This window comes from Lates calcarifer, linkage group LG19, assembly GCF_001640805.2.
Source record: "Lates calcarifer isolate ASB-BC8 linkage group LG19, TLL_Latcal_v3, whole genome shotgun sequence".
NCBI lineage: Eukaryota > Metazoa > Chordata > Actinopteri > Centropomidae > Lates > Lates calcarifer.
In genome coordinates, this window is record NC_066851.1 from 20,720,951 (window position 1) to 20,737,912 (window position 16,962).

General features: G+C 38.8%; 1 protein-coding gene across 1 annotated transcript in view; it reads left to right on the plus strand.

Moving 5' to 3' along the window:
• Nucleotides 1-214: 214 nt before the first annotated feature.
• Nucleotides 215-16,962, plus strand: part of dctn1b (dynactin 1b) — a 38,589-nt gene continuing 21,841 nt past the window's right edge. Inside the window, 5 exon segments of the mRNA XM_051077975.1 lie at nucleotides 215-671; nucleotides 5,448-5,699; nucleotides 7,439-7,517; nucleotides 10,194-10,225; nucleotides 13,017-13,037. Coding sequence (XP_050933932.1) covers nucleotides 639-671; nucleotides 5,448-5,699; nucleotides 7,439-7,517; nucleotides 10,194-10,225; nucleotides 13,017-13,037 — 417 coding nt within the window. The 5' untranslated portion in view covers nucleotides 215-638.

Below are 16,962 nucleotides of genomic sequence, written 5' to 3' on the forward strand. Positions count from 1 at the left end.
CTTATCTGGGCTGAAAATGCTCTTTGATCAGCCAGAGAGCTGCCCTGAGGAAACCCAAAAACAACAACAAATCTCTGCATTGTGCCAAATTAGGAGGACATGCATGAGGATACTGACTGTCAAGTTTATTTTGAGAGGTGTAGTTGCAGGCTTTAGGACCCAGCTCCTCTGTCTGGGCCTAAACCACCCTCCCTCCTGCAGAAGCCAGGGCAGACACTAGCGCAGCGCGGTGCTGCCACTCAGCTGATGCACTCGCAGCAGACCGAGCCTGGCTGTGTTTTTTTTTTCACCCCTTCGTCGTCTCCTGTTTTCCTCTGGTCCATTCATCGGAGGGGTGGATCGGCACTGTCCACCCCTCAGAAACTTCCTGACAGAGCCAAAAAGCTCCCGCTGGCTTTTCCCCCCTGTGAGCAGCAGGCAGAGAAGAGGTGGGACGGAGAGTTTTTAGAGCGCTCGGGCTGCTCTGTGAGGATCAGGAGAGGGATGGTGTGATTCTCTAAAGAGAGAAAGAGAGAGGAAGAGGGAGACGCTCCAGCAGCATCACAGAACCCCCTCCACTCCTCTCCTTAACTCCCCCCCCTCACCTCTGTCTGGCTCTCCCCAATAACACGCTCGGGGGGTCTCAGCGACCAGGAAACATGTCACAGACTAGGAGGAACACATACACCCGGGTGAGTGTGCACAAGGTGTTTATACATCCCAGTTAGGTGAATGAATGGGCCAGACTGGTGGTGTTTTAAGTTAGTCCAGATTGGTGCGCCATTGTTTCTGTTACGTCTGTTCAATTAGTTTCACTCTGTCATCTCCTCCCTGTCGATTTCCACTTTCAATAGAAGGGTTTCTAATCCATTTCAGCGCTGTGATCCTCTTGTCTGAATTGTCGCCTCTTTGTTCGGCTCAGATGCCCCCTCCGGGTCCAACACTGCTGCTGTGATGTCGGGGGGTTCAGACCTCTGTCATGCCTCGCCTCTGTGGCCCTATAAACTAAGGAGATGATCCATGACAGGCAGGTGATGGGTTCATGAGGCTTTTTTGTTATCAGCAGACTGCTGAGCCACAGATGACTTCCTGTCTGTCATCTGTCTCTGAGTCAGGCAGAGGGATGACATCAGTGCTTGTGCTTAGATTTTAGCTACAAAGAGAATATTTTCAGCTTCTCTTTTCCATCCTTCAGATCACAGAAAACCCCTTAATGATTAAAAATAGACTGTAGATTGTGTGCTGTGTAATTTAACCTGAATAACACACTGACAGTCTGTTAAAACCATGTGCATGACAGCATTTCTTTCTCACTTATTTGAGAAGACAAAGCTAAATCATCATCGTCAGGCCTTCGTCAGAGCATCATGACTGTTACAGTGCAGCAGATGAAGCTGTATCACTGTGTTTTTGTTTTTTTAAAATCTTATTTTAGTGTTATAGTCAGTGTTAGCTTGCGTGTGTTGTAAGAGTAGAGTGGCACTAAATAATTCAGCACGCCCCCTTCGGATCCTCTCTGCCTCCAGCACATGGCGAACAGGTCGGAGGCATGACTGCACAACACTGACTGCTTCATTACAGACTGTTACAGACCCCTTCAAAACACCTCAGGTTTTAATTATTATATCACTTAGAAGTATATAACACAGCAGATGTTTGATTGCAGATTGTTCACAGGTGCGTTTGGCCCATGTAGACTCACTGAAGCATTAAGCAATCCTGCTTCTATTATGAATGTGAAGTGATTTAGTGCCTTTACATAAATAATAAAATCTCTTGACAGAGAGACAGCAGGAGCATTTACCGCACATAACAAGTTAAAATGTCTCTCCTCATGTCAGTTATGAATAATAAGCTAGGTTAATTAGCTAAACATCTCAACACTGATGCGAATAAAAGACCATCATCTGCAACTGTTATAATGTGTGGTTTTATATGTAAGCAGTGGAGACGGCTGTTGTTGCCAAGAAAATGGTTGGATATATTCAAGATATTAGAGAAAGAAATGGAATGGTTTTCTTTATGTACAGCCTCCGTCTTTACCAGTAAGGCCATTGTTGAGTGGCTGTAGTTGAGAAATGTAAATTGTTCAAAATGCCTGTTAAGACCTGACACCATCTTTGAGCTTATGTTTGAATATTTTCCAGAAAACTGTGGTTTTATAATCATTAAAATTCTTTAAGTGATTTTACAGGGGCTGTAATGTCATGAGATACGGCAGTGAAACAAAACACTCTTTATATTATCACATTCCACAGTATGCTTTCCTTAGATTTAATGGGCAGTATAGATGTCTGACTGTTTAAGGCCTGTACTCTGTTTCATCATATATTACATTTTGATATTTTTTACCCTTCCTGACAGCCATGTTTTGATCTTTTGCCTTGTTAGCGTGTCATGGAGAACAAAGTTATGATCTGTCACCAGCTTCCCCCAAAGTGTGAAGGATGTACTGCTGCCAGGAGTAGTGTGTTATTGAAGATATATTAGTGTGCATGTCAGCCAATGAGTTATGAGAATTTGCAGCAGAGAAATGTAAACAATATGATTTAGATGGTAAAGAGGCAGTGTCGCCAAAACATAGAGCAAAGACAAACTGATTTCTTAACAAATATTAGCCGATATGTTTTCAGATTTTTAAAGCTCTCAACCAGAACTACAATGATTAGTTGATTAATTGATTAGTCATTCAACGTAAGATTAGTCAGCAACTGTTTTAGTCACTTTTCAATTAAAAATTCCAAACATTGGCTGGTTAAAGCTTCTTACATTTTTAATATTTTGGTGCTTTTCTTTGTTATATTTGATTATAAACTGAATATTTTGAATTTTGGACTGTGTAGTGAATAAAACAAGCAATTTGAATATATAATCTTTGGCTCTGGGATGAGAGTTTTGTCTGAGTTCATTGCATCGATTGATCAGTTTGATTATTTAGCAGACATTTGCCCCTGTGGCACAGGGGTACAGTTAGTTCATACTTTTAACTGCTTGTTTTAACAGTTATATTTGTAAGTTGTCAACAGGTTCAGTAATGCAGATTTGTTTCAGACATAAAACTGATTGGATCATGCAACAAGAACAGAAACCTGCAGAGGATTAGACAGATTAATGTATAATAAGACTGAATCTGTTTAAATATGTCTATTGCCTGTTTTGGTTTCACTTTTCTGTTTCTGTTGTTTAACCTTTAAGTTAAGCAGCAGCACATAGACAGTGTGTGTTTACAGTGAGCTCAAGGAGAGTCAGAGCATGTTCTCTCAGAGTAATAATATCTGCTCCTCTCTGTGCTGTTCTGCTGAGTCACCATCAGTTCTAGGACAGCACACTGTAAATTGGGTTACGCAGGATTATTTGATCACAAAAATGTTGCAGCTCGAGTAAATTTGCTCCCGTTGAAACGCTGTTTGTTTCCCCCACACGTCAGAATTGCGTTATGAAGTCTCGGCCGATTGTTGCCATGGAATTATCCCAAAAATCTTTAGCTCCTCAGCTACAAAACTGTGGTGCCGGTAAAGCGTGCATTGACATTTAGAGAGTGCAGAAGAAGGACAAGGCCCTGCTTTTTACTTTTTGTCTGGTCCTGCACAGCTCAGTGGGTCTGAATGATACTATAACTACTTTTTTGTCCTTTCTCAGCAGTCAGCCACAGTGTACTCACATGGTCTTATAAAAGTACCTTTTATTGCAAATGTCCACTGAACACCTATGTACTTTCATCATATTCTGCACTACAGTTTACTGTCATGCAGAGAAATGTCTGTTTTGCTTCCCCATGTCAACTATTTATCTAATAAAGCAGCGATTAACCCTGTAGCAAGAAAGCTTTTACTTTTGCTTTAGGGTTAATTTCTTTATTCCTCATGCTCTGTGCGTAAAACATTTAGGATTTTTTTTGCCTTTATTCCAAAAAGGATAATAATGCTACAAAGCTGTTTGCATACCTAATGAAAATTAATATTTCACTAATATTCCTGTTTACATGCAGCCATGTATGCTACGTGCGTCTCCACCCCAGCATTGCAAACTGTCACAGAGCTTGGTTCTGGTTCTCTCCTACTGATTGCACATGCCACCATTAGTTTAAGTTTTCATCTAGCTTTTTAAATAATTTGTAATCAGCCTTGTTGTGTGTATCGCCCTCTTCTCTGTCATGGTTGTGTGACCTGGTTTGTGTACAACACACAGGCAAGAGGCTATGTGTCGCAAACTCTCAAGAAAACACCAATTAAGATGCATATTCATGTTCAAAGAATGCTCTTTAAAGCCAAATAATATCAGCATATCCCTCATGTCTTAATCAGAAAATTCTAAATGAGAAATATCCAACATGAATATGCTGTCTACATGACTCATCCTTGAAATAATAGTGGAATATTACTGTGCATCTACTGACTGATAAAAATAATAATGTAAAGGTGACTATGATGTCTTTAATCCTTGCATGTCTTTGATAATCAGGCTGGAATTAGACAGGGTAAAACAAGCTGTTTTATGAGCTGGTAAAAGTATAAACAGTCTATGTTTGAGGTGCGTTTATACCTTAGTTATCAATACACAGTTTTTGGCACCCTTTAATGTGAACTGATAGCATCCTTTGCTGTGGTAGAATGCTCTTCTTCTTGTTTTGTTTTATCTTAATCGCTATGAAACGTTCTCTGGAGTCTGAAATTTGATGTGAAATAGAAAGAAATATCTGACAGAGATTTAGAAATGGATGTAATGTCTTTGATTTTAGGCCTCCTGAGTAGAAATATAACTCCTGTAGCTAGAAAAAAGGTTATATAACATTCTTACTTTTGCTTTATTATTACAGTGGACTAGTGATAAGGGCCCTTCTGTTAAGGGTTGGTGTAAAGTTATATTTAAGCTGGTTCCATTGGAATATCTTGCAAGTGTTCTACATACCAAAGCAGATCAGTTCTACAAAGTCTGGCAGACCTTTCTCTATTATCTTGGGCCTGATTTATCCTCTGCTATTTTACAAAGAGTCTCATGAACCTGAATTCTTGTAACCTATGATTTACCTGCAACAGACTATTTCCTGTTTTATTATCATTGTTCTGGAAGAAAATCCAATACATGTGTTGTCTAAAAAACTGTGGCCTTCTAAAGGACTGTACCGGTGCTTCACAAGTTTTATATTTTAGTCCACTACTGACCATTTTTTTAAGAGTTTCAGGTACTTTAATGCATTTTCTACTTTTCAGACAGCTCCTGGTTCCCTTTCTTTTTTAATGGACACAACAGATGTGTAATCCATCACACTTTACATCAAGTTAGACTGTAATGTTAGGAAAAAATACATTTAAAAAATGGAAATGCAACAGGTAAAAGCATTCCTATTTAATGGGACTAAACATAGAAAATCTCCACTTTGGTTCTGTTGAAAGTACCACAGTGATTTGAACATGGATGCCTGTTTTGACAGCAGCGATCTCTGTCTGTTTTTCCTCATCCCTCCACAGACCACTAGCAGCGGCAGCAGCAGGATGAGCTCGGACGGGGGCGGCCGGCCCGTCAAAGTGGGCTCCCTGGTGGAAGTGATCGGGAAGGGGCAGCGCGGCACGGTGGCATACATCGGCACCACACTCTTCGCCTCTGGAAAATGGGTGGGAGTCATCCTGGACGAGGCCAAGGGCAAGAACGACGGCACGGTGCAGGGCAAGCGCTACTTCACCTGCGAAGAGAATCATGGCATTTTTGTGAGACAGTCACAGGTAAATAAAGAGGTACTTTCCTAAATGTAAATCATATTTCGTTCTTTTCCAGTGACAGAAACTTGAAGCAGAGGATCCTGTTATTGTCTCCACCCTTTGTCCCCTCAAGTCCACCCCCATTTCTCCATTGTTCATTTTCTTATTCTGTAATTCTGTTTGAGCTTTTATTTCTTATTTGACGCAGTGGGTTGCGTGGGGGGTTGATATTTTCCTCTGCTGTCTGCATGGTGCCAGCATTTTCAAATGCTTCAGGCTGTTTGGTACTTAGCTGTGTTTTGATCAAAAACATCTCTTATTTTTCTCTCATGAAATACTGCAAAGCATCCCTGCCTTTTTCTGAACCCTGGCCTTTGTCTACTTGTTTAAATTAATTTTTGGGGGACATTTCAGGAAGTTTTAGACTAATTTGTATCTTCTTCTACTACTCTGTCATTGTGGTAAGTGTTAATTGTTTAAAACAGCAGATATCTCATTTTGGAGTGACGCTCTTCACAGTAAACACACACCCAGAGTGAGCACAGTGGAGTTAAGCCTCTTAGACATACTGGATGTCATGCCAGAACATTTTTGTACCCTTATCCAAAACCTGTCTTATTTTTCTCTTGCACAAGAGTATTTACCAAACTCTTTTAACTGCACAAGCTTGTCATAAATTGCTTGTTTCAATTTGATGAATGCCATCTGTTCATGAATGACTGGACCATTATGTATCTGTTATGTACCTGCCACCTGTTCCTCTAAATGTCACTGAAGAGTGAGGAAGACTTCAAGTCCTGCTTCAGAAATGAGCAGACAAAAGCAACAAATTTAACACATTAGAGAGAACCCTAAAGAATATAGAAATATTACTACAGTTGCTAACGGCCTGTTATTGCAGTACTGTGACATAACTAAAGAAGAAATGGTTTGACATGAAATTAAAACTGATTCACGACTACACTGTGAGGCGGTCAAGGGAATCTGAGTGTCAGAGAGAGTGATTTTATTAAGGCTGATGTTTCTGTTGAATGCTATAGATAATATTCTTCTGGACAACAATCTGCATAAAGGCCCAGAAGCAGGTGTTTGGGCGTGAGAAATTTCCTTACAGCTAATAAATTATGGAGGTTGTTATGCCAAAACACTCATGCCAATAAAATAAAAAAAGTTGTCAAACCTTGTCAGTAAATTGGCAGACATAGCGCTCATCATATTTAAACTCCAAACTCCTTCAGGTTTAGTTGTAATTCTTAAGTCAAACAAGTGTTTTTTCCACTGTCTCTACATGGCTTGTGCGAAGCCATCTTAAATCACTTGACACTTAAGAATGAATCTGTGAATCTTCAAGTGACTCTTGCATGAGGCCCATTTTTCTGAGCGAAGAGTAGATGCTTCATAATAAAATTGTGTTAATGCTACCTGTGATCCACTGGCTCACACACAAGGGTCAGCATCAGTATCGATTAGGTGTTATAGCGCTGATCCTCTTCATAGTGTCTCCCATTTGGCTTAAGAGACTGTTTGACCCTGACTGTCCCTACAGTGCACTTACAAAGGTTGCCATGGAGACGGGGAAAAAAATTACGACTCACTGGGGGAGAGCTATATTTGAGCGCATCAATAAACAAGCCAATTTTGTTTTTGTGGCTCCCCTTTTAACATCTGTCGCTTCCTCTCTGCCAGCGCTGCCGCTGCATAAAAGTGTTGGCAGAAAATGTAACAAAATGTCTCCTGCACTGTCTCTTGTCTTTCTGTCTCAGATCCAGCTGGTTGACGATGGAGCAGATACCACGTCCCCTGAGACGCCCGAGCCCGGTACCGGCAAGGTTCCCAAACGAGGTAAGGACGCATGCATTCGCACACACACATTCAGTTTGGTGTTATGGTTGCATCCTTGGTGCTCACTCAACAGTCGTCTTCAGTAATCTGCAGGTGTTCAAACAGTGAAAAGTTGCTAAAATGCAGTGAAATTCTGTCAATCCTGACCTTTCAGCGTGCTCAGAGCATTAAACATGGAGTGGTATTTGAAAGCAAGGAACAAATCTAAATATGAAAAGAATCTGATTTTGTGATATGAACAGTATCAGCTGATGTGGTGATAGTCAGAGTAGTATGGGCTCAGATTAGGGTCAATAAGAGTTGGAACTCATAAAGCGATGTCTTCAAATTGTAAATCAACCTCTGCAAACCTGTAAATTAAAAGTGCAAAATTTAAGATTGTGCATGTGTGAATAAAAATTCAGAAAAGTGGATAAAACCTGTGAACAGATTATATGGACAAAGCAGAAAACTGTGTGTAAGACTCCACGCTCTAATTTCCCACGTTATGAGTGACCCTGAAGTTGCAAGTACAAATTTTGAAAGTGTCTTTACTCCCGAAGGTGTTGCCTGAAAGGTGTATTATATTTCCAAGATGGATGACGGAGCGGCCTCTTCCTTATTCTTCCACCTGGGTTGTCGTCCAGCTTGAGGTGTAGCATAAAAATCTGGGCCATATTCATACAGACGTGGCAGAACAGAGGTGTTAGTGTCCTTACACCTCATTAAAGTGTTGGAATTAAAAGCTCTTTTGTCTTAAGTTTACTTTAGAATAAATCAAACAAGCTGTGAGAAGAGCTAACTTATTCTACAAAGATCTTCTAAAATGGCGGGGACAAAATTATCAACACCCCACAGCAGTGATGATTAGTAAAAGTGAACTGCAGATGATTGTTTTAAATTAGCAACACAGGAGTCCTCTTATAATCAGTCACTCAGCCTATTTAAAAGGAGAAAAGAGGTCTTTGTGCTGTTTGGTATTATTGTGTGCACCACACTGAACATGGACAAGATCATAAAAGCCCTTGAGCAAAGGCAGTGTAACCCCACCTGCTCACCCACTGTGGTTTAGAGTGTCAGCCAAAGGTGTAAAATATAAATGTGCTGCAGGAAATATCTCATTACAGAGACACGATGTGGTTTCATTTAGGTGGTGATTCACTGATCAAACACTGACATTACCAGGGTTGTGGGTTTAAATCCCTCTGTGTGCTGCTCTGTAAATGTCAAACCAGACAGCAGGTTTAACCAGACCATCCTCATTTGTTGATACAAAACTCATGTCAGAGTAAACTGATGTTTGGGGATGACACAAAACAATCTCACCACAAAGGCCAGTAAGGAGGAATATTATGTGATACAGTTGAAAGCTCCAGAACGGCTACTAAATGGACCTATTTCCAAAGTAATGACTGAAATTTCTTTTTCAAAAAAGCTTAATTCTGCTTTACAAAAGCTGTAAAGTTTATAAAGATTAAATTGTAATATGAGAATTCTCACAACGTTTTCTACCTGATTAATTTTAGAGCGATTTGAATTCACTGTCCGTGTCCTCACTGAAGTTGCCTGCACTTTCTGCATCTGGTCACCAATATTTTTTTTAACCTCCTGAGGATGGAGCTAGACTCTGTTTCCATGGTTACGCCTCACTGCTGTTACATCAAATAAGGGGGTTTGGTGCATTGTTTTCAGTTAAGTAATGTCCACTTCCTGGCTCAGAGGAGAAGAGAGTTTAAAGTGGCTTTTTTTGGGGGCAACGCTGATGGACAACTGTTTCAGGAACAGGCAACTGAAATAAAAGCTCCGCAGCTAATTCAGATGTTACGTAACGACACAGAGAAAAGGCCTTGAAAACACTGTGGTTAGAAGACGGAGAGATGACTCTGAACAACAAAATGAAACAGAAATGAATGTTCTAAATTAAATAAATGTAGCTGATGCTTGTCTCCAGAGAAACTTAGGATGGCAGAGCGAGCTAAAACCTTCAGACATGAAATATATAACACTGCTGCCTTCATTTATCTGTTAAAGTGATGGCTCTTTGTCATTCACATTTAGCGGCTTTTATGCTAATTGTGACTAACTAAACTCTTCTTTGACAAGTTTTTGTTTAATCTCTTACTGGCTGTAAAAGCTGAATATAGAGAAGGTTATTTAAAGTATTTATACTCACTTATCTGCTTTGTGACTCTGTTAAAGGAGCTTGATACTTGATGTTAAAAATACTATAAAGCTAATGAAGCTGCTCCTGCAGTAATGTAGTACCTGTTGATTTAATTTTAGACTTAGTTGACTTATTATCTTCAGTTTTTAAATAAAAATATTTTCTATTTTTACAGTTTGGTCAGGTTTAGGAAAAGATAGTGGTTTGGGCTAAAATCAACCTTTATACATACACAAATATGCATACAATATATATACACATATATATACAACAGCAAACAAATAGAATTTAAACAGAGAAATTCAGGAGGAAAGGAGACACACAGGGATTAATTTAAAGGAGGTGTTTGTGCTCTTTCAGCAGTTTTTCTCTGTCAGACCTGTATCAGTGTTGACCATCTGGTGTAAAGACAATAAATCATGTTGACTTAAAACGTGTTTGCACCAGGATCTTTACACCTCACTAAGGAAAATGCTGGTTATGATATGGGAATTTGTCTCTCACTTTCTTTGTCTCTCTTCTTATCTCCTCAGAGATCCTGGAGACGCCCAAGTCCACCAAACTGGTGAGTCAGATAACGCTGAACCGTGACACACAAAGCCCCCCCCCCGTAGGAAACCAGCAGACACCTGGACTTTAACACAACGACAGACTCACGTTACTCACATACTTGCACACACAAGACACATGAAGTCTGTCCTATCTAAAGTAAACACTGTGTGTTCCTGTTGACTGTTGGAGAATGAAATGACCTGCACGGTGCCACACCTGCTCTGCTGCTTTAACACTGAGACTTCAGTTTCTGAAAAACTCCCTTTTTCACAGGTTCTGTTTGTAGCAAGTGTGTGAGAGGATGCTTGGTAAATAAGTGTATTGGCATTTATTTATCTATTTATTTTTTCTGATTAATGAGTTAAAAAAAAAAAAAACTAAAATAGAAAGGCAGTAAATGTACAGCAGTTCTTGTCTGACAGTGATGTAGGAACACGCTGATTATATGCAACCTAGATGTAGTGATGTACATAACAAAGGAGTAATATACATATACATAAATATCCTATATCTGTCTGTAAATACATGGAGTAATTGCTGTGAAGCATAATTTACTCTGTCCCTTCTTAATCCTGAAATATTTAAATAGCACTGACTATTTAAACATAGACCTCCAAATATAAATGCCACCAGTTTATAAAAATAAATACTTTCTTTGTTTTCCTATCTGACCAGCAGAGGGCAGTGTTTACCCATAAATGCACCCCCAGCTGTGTGTTTGTTACTTCAACTGATTATTTATAAAGTGAAGCAGATAGAAAAACTCCTCTGAGATTGTAAATGAAAATTAAGATGATGTGTGGCTGCAGATCTGCACTCTCAACAGCACAGGCTGCTCAGGCGTACTCATCAGTTTTATAATGACTCTCTCAGGCATTTGTTAATACGGGTCATTTGCTGGAGCTCTCTCTAAAATAGCTCTGTAGTTTCAAGGTCTGTAATTACTATAGACTACAATAGAATATAATTTCAAATAAATCATATCAAGAATTTTGGTTGAATACAATCAAAGTATGGGATGATGTTTCTAGGAATAAAACAGTAAGTTTTCATATACAGCATTATATTTCATATTCCACTGGATTTATTTAAGGATGTAGGGATATCATCAGTTGTCAGGAGCAAAAAAATGAGACATTATATTCCCAATGGTCCAGAGGGATCAGGTGAGAGAAGATAGAGATGATTCTTTTTGTTTATTTTAGTCTCGCTAAGTAGTTAATTGGCACTGGGACCATTTCACTAGTGTTTCATGGGTGTGAATGTGAGATTTTATTTATTTTTTATAGCTAATTATGTTTAAAAATCATGTCACCATTACTTGAAATCTTAAAAGAAACCTGGTGCTGAGTCACAGCAGCCAGAAAGATCCTGAATTACAGCACAATATAATATGATTAATATAATAGAGGAGGATTGGAAACACTGGTGAAACAACAGACAAACAGATTCTCTCCAAACACTATCAACTTTTTAAGGAACTTTCTTATGTGTCAGAACTGAGAAGTTCAGAAGAAGCTTAAAATCATGTTGAAATCTCGAGTTGTTGAAAAGTGTCAAATTCCAGCTTTATTTTCAGTGGAAATTCTGACTCAAATCTCAGAATGAGGAATTCTTCTGGCCTCCTGAGTTTATCACATCTACTCAGGTCTTATTGGATTCAGGCTTAAATGTCATCGTGTTCATATTGAAACAACTGACATTTACAGGATGTTTCACAGAACCATGAGTTCACCCCGAATCACTGACCTGTAGCATTTTGCTCTTTCATCTTTCATTTTCACTTATTTAACAGTTTAAAAATCTCATTGTGACTCGTCAAGAGAAAAATAAAGGAGGAGACCAGGTCAAAAGGGCAAAGCCTTGTTAAATATTAGAATGTATATTTGTTTAATCAGTCTGCAATTAGAAGTCAAGTCAAAATATATTTATCTAGCACATTTAAAATAACCACAGTTGAACAGGCTTAAAGTAGCAGAGTAAACAAATATAAAAGAAAACACTAAATGTAATAACAATAAGATTAAAACAAGGTGTCAAGATCTACTTGAATTTAATACCAACAAGAAGAGGTGGGTCTGCGGCGGGAATTTGAAACAGGCAGTTACATGTAAAATATGCAACTGTAAAATAACTTAAATTAATAACGGTGAGTCCATGCAGAAATGTTTAATAGTTTGGTTTTTTTTACATTTTAATTGTAGTTTTATATGTGAAGTAACATAAAAATGTTCATATTTCTCTGAGCTTTTACTGTGTTGGATATTATGATGATAATAACATTAATAATAATAATTAATAACAGTAATAATAAACTTTACCATAGAGAAATGTATGAAATTAAAAAAGGGATAAACTGCTGTAATTAATGTGACATAAGATGGAAAATAAAACCCACTTGATAATAAAATAAGATAAAAATACAGATGAAAACAGAATAGAATATCACAAGATGAATATTAATAATTATAATAAAATAATAATAATTATATATCAAGATGGAGATGGCTGTGAGCAGATGTGAGAACATCAGCAGATGTTTTGTGATCAGTCACATCACACATTTTTAATAGGATTTTTTTTATGTGTAGTTTGTGTGAAAATGAGCTGAACGAGAACAAAGTTGCGTGTGTGTGTGAAAATGTACTGTCCTGTATATGTGACTGAGAATACGCGGCCGCCCACCAGCGTCGGCGGAGACTCACCACACTCCCCGTCACCTCCGGCATGTCACTGACAAACTGGACCTTTAACCTCCACTCCCTCCCTCCTTCTCCTCCCCTTCTTTTCCTTCCACCACGCAGCGAGGAGTGAAGCCCAAAAAGGTGCTGCATGTTTCTCTAACCTCGGTACAGTGGTAATGTTATGATGATGACCGTGGTAACCATGGTAACCGTGGCTCTGAATGGCCTCGCTGCTGCATGGCAACAAGGCCTCACCCTCCATTTAACCCATTTACCCACGATTCCTCGCAGCTCACCACACCCTACCCCATTCCCTGGTCTTGTTAACAAACCACTGTGTGTTTGTGAGAGAGTGAATGGACGCTAATGGAGAGAGAGAGAGATGATGCCTGTGTCGTCCATAGTGCCGCCACGCCCACCTGACCTCCGTCACCTCGCCACGCTCTCCGCTCTGGTCTGTTTGCACTGGTTCAGCTCTGTTTGCTTTGTCGCCACAGTGTCGTGTCTGTCTGCTTCGTGTGCATTTTAAAGCATGTTGACGTCACAGTGAAGTGAAATGAAAAAATGGCTCTCTCATCTTGGTTGCAGAATTCCCTGTGTCACACTGACAGCTGTTTAATCATCGTTGCCCAGATAGTTACCACATTATACTCACATTTATATATCAAATCCCCAGGAAGGATCTGGAAAACTGCAGTTTTAATGGTTCATTTTTGGTGTATAATCAGGTTTTGAGAGAAAGTGCTGGTCAGTTCCTGCCATAATTTTCAGCTATAAGCAGTTTCTGTAGGTTTCTGGAGGTCGTATTAAAAGGCAGCTTCAGTATTTATCCATGTTTGTTACCTCTGATTTCACATCTGATAAAGTGAAATGACTTGATACACCGGCGTCACAGCGGTCTTTGACTCGTGTGATAGTGTTTGATAGGGCCGTTTATTAAGCAAAAAATACAAAACATTTCCTATTTCCTGCCTCTTAACTTAACTACTTTTCTTTGTTATTATTGTAGATTTAACGTGTTTTGGTTTTGGACTGTGGTCAAACAGGTTAATCGTAAAAATCAACAGATTACTAGATAATAAATTACTAAAAGTTAACTGCAGCCTAAATCTGGAGACTATATTCTCTTATATCTCTCTTGTTCTCTGCTGTGAAACATCTGTAAGACTCAGCGTTTCATTTCGTGTTTGAAATCAAAGCTGACAATTTATCTGCTCTTATTTTTGCTATAAACTGCTGAAAATTTGATTTGAAAAATGTGTAGTACAAAAACCTTTGGGTGGAAAGCGATATAAAATGATGAAGTTCAGTCCATGGGGGAACTTTTTCATGAGTCTTAGTAAAAACATTGTCAAATAAAATCACAAATCCCCATAAAGAAGGTACAGATGAAAGTACAGCAGCAGATTTTTGTACCTTGTTGTGTCACTAGCACCTGAAGTTTATAAAAATCAAAGATTTGTGACAGCCTGTGGGTCCAGTATAGGAGCCAACTTTAGTCTTTTTGAATCATTTTTCCTCTTTTTTTAGTATCCACCTGAATCACTTATGATCCAGCCCAGCCATATACCCTGTTTCAGCTGAGCATACACTGAGCGAGACGCCACATGAACATATAATTTCCTTGTAACTTTAACATTTTACGTTGAGCCAGAAAAGTCCAGCGCTGACAGTCCGGTGCTCTTTAACAATCATCCTCTGCTGACTCATACATAGAGGCGTTTCGTCTGCAGCTGCACTGTAGAAAATGTCAGATTGTGACCGAGGTGAAATCAGTCGTCCTCCCCGCCTGCAGAGAACAGACCTGCAGAGTATGGATTTCCTGTCAGCTCGGTTCTACTTTATCGTCTCTTGTCCTGCGTCTGCTCCTCGGCAGCCTGACTTTGGACATTAAAAAGCTTGAAGTTTGAACCAGGGGCTGAATATTCAGTCACAGTGCCCAGACCTAAATGAGATTTTGAAGAAATTTGAAGACTAGTTGATTCAAGTGCAGCTGTGGAAACACACAACATATTAACACTGTAAAATCTGAAAAAAAAATAGGGGAAATATTACTTAAAATAAGCAAAATTATCTACCAACAGAAGAGGAAAATTAATTTCACACATGATTTTGTTTGTATTAAGTAATAGATTCCCCATTTTACTGCTTTTTTTCTTGTTTTTGAGAGTTTTGAGTTTTTGCAGGAGCTTAATTATTCTGGCAATTGTAGTTTCAAGCATTAAGTTACTCAGACGCAGTCAGAAATCTTCGTAAACTTTTATCATCTTTTATCAGAAGAAATAGCTTGAAAGTTGTGAAATTCTCTTAACATAAAAACTGTCTGGTAAGAAGAAATATCTTGTCAAAAAAAATAACAAGCATATATTGTCTTGATTTTAAGATTTTTAATTTTTTTTTATCCTACATAGATTTAGCTTTTTGTATTTAAAGAAGAAAGAGCTGTTCTCAAAGTGAGGCTGAAGGTTATTGGACCAAACAAACAAACAGAATTTATGATCTAGTCAACAGGGACATGCTGCTGTTTTCTACAGAGCCACAGAGCCTTCAATCTTATATAAATAAATAAGAATAAATAGATTCAAATATGTGAAAGAACTGCTACACTGTGAAAGGTCAGGTCATTATTATATTACTATTATAAGTATTATTATCACTTATGTAACGTTCTAGAGACATCAGTTTTATTTTGCAGTGTCACTTTTCATGACAGAGGAGTTAATTACTCAGTGGTTGTAAATATAACAGGGTTCAAATTACTATTCTCCTCTGTTCCTTAAGGAATTGAATATATGATGTACCTGTCTGTGTGAGCATCTGGTACTTGGTTTAATTTGTTTGCCAAATCCTCAGCTGGTCTCACAGTCTGCCACACCCAGACTTGGGTTTGTTTTGATTTGCATTTTGGTTTATACATTTAGACTTAGTAGATACAGAAAACCAAAAGCTTGGTTTCAGAGGTTCTTTAAACATTAACAGATACATAGATAATCAAACACTGAACAAAGATTTTTTGGAAACGCACTTGATGACGATGTCTCTACAGTGAATATGTTAACATAAAGTGTGAAAACAAGGTGAAACTTTTGGCCTGTCTCTGTCCAAAGGTAAAAAAAACTACCAACTACCTGCACATCACTAACTAACATCTTATATCTTGTTTGTTTCATCTGTGCAGAGACAGAAGTGTAAAAATGGAAAGTTGTGGTTTCACAGTTGAGAAATCATCCAGCAGATACAGTAACACTCTGTAAAACAGTGAATTATTGTTTCTACACTTTGGTTTTCCAGCTTCATATTATTCTATCTGACTTTCAGGCCTGCCTATACCTTAATCCTGCCTGGGAGTGGAGACCCTGCCTCTCTCCAGACTTTAATTTAACAATTTAAATTTATCAAATCAGAGCGAGGCAGGCAGAGAGGATGATGGGATTTCTATGAAGGTACATTATTTGTTCAGCGTTTCAGGGAACAGGGGAAGATAGAAGAGTTATGGTGTACAGTATATATTGCTTTTTGAGCCTCAAATATTAATGTAGCTATAGATCTGATTCAAATATCTGCTTTTCTGTGAAGTTATGCCCATGCAGAAAACAAAAGGAATATAACTTCTAATAGTTCTGCTGTTATATGCAACAAACTCCGCTGATCTGACGCCTAAACATCTGAGTATCAAGTCTTCCTCCAGTTTTCTAAAGTGTGTGAAATAACAGCCACGTTTTTGCCCACCAAGACAAAGCTGAGCGTGTTGGGTTATGCTGCTTTAATGCTTCCTGGGCAGTAATTTTATCCCCTTTTGTCCTGCTGGAGGCTGAGCTCAGAGGCAGCGATCCTCCCTGTGTCTGCTGGGAAAGCAGCAACTTGATACATATCCGCCCATCCCATCATCCTCTCTGCATGTCTCTGTCTCTCTCTCTCTCTCTCAGAGCAGCACTCAAACTGTGCGTTGGAGAGAAAGTGAGGAGATTACAGAGAATGATGTTTAATATTTTAACAGGACAGAGTTCCCTCAGCTGCTGTGTAATGGATACACATAAACTGTTTTTCTTTCTGGTTCAGCAGCCTG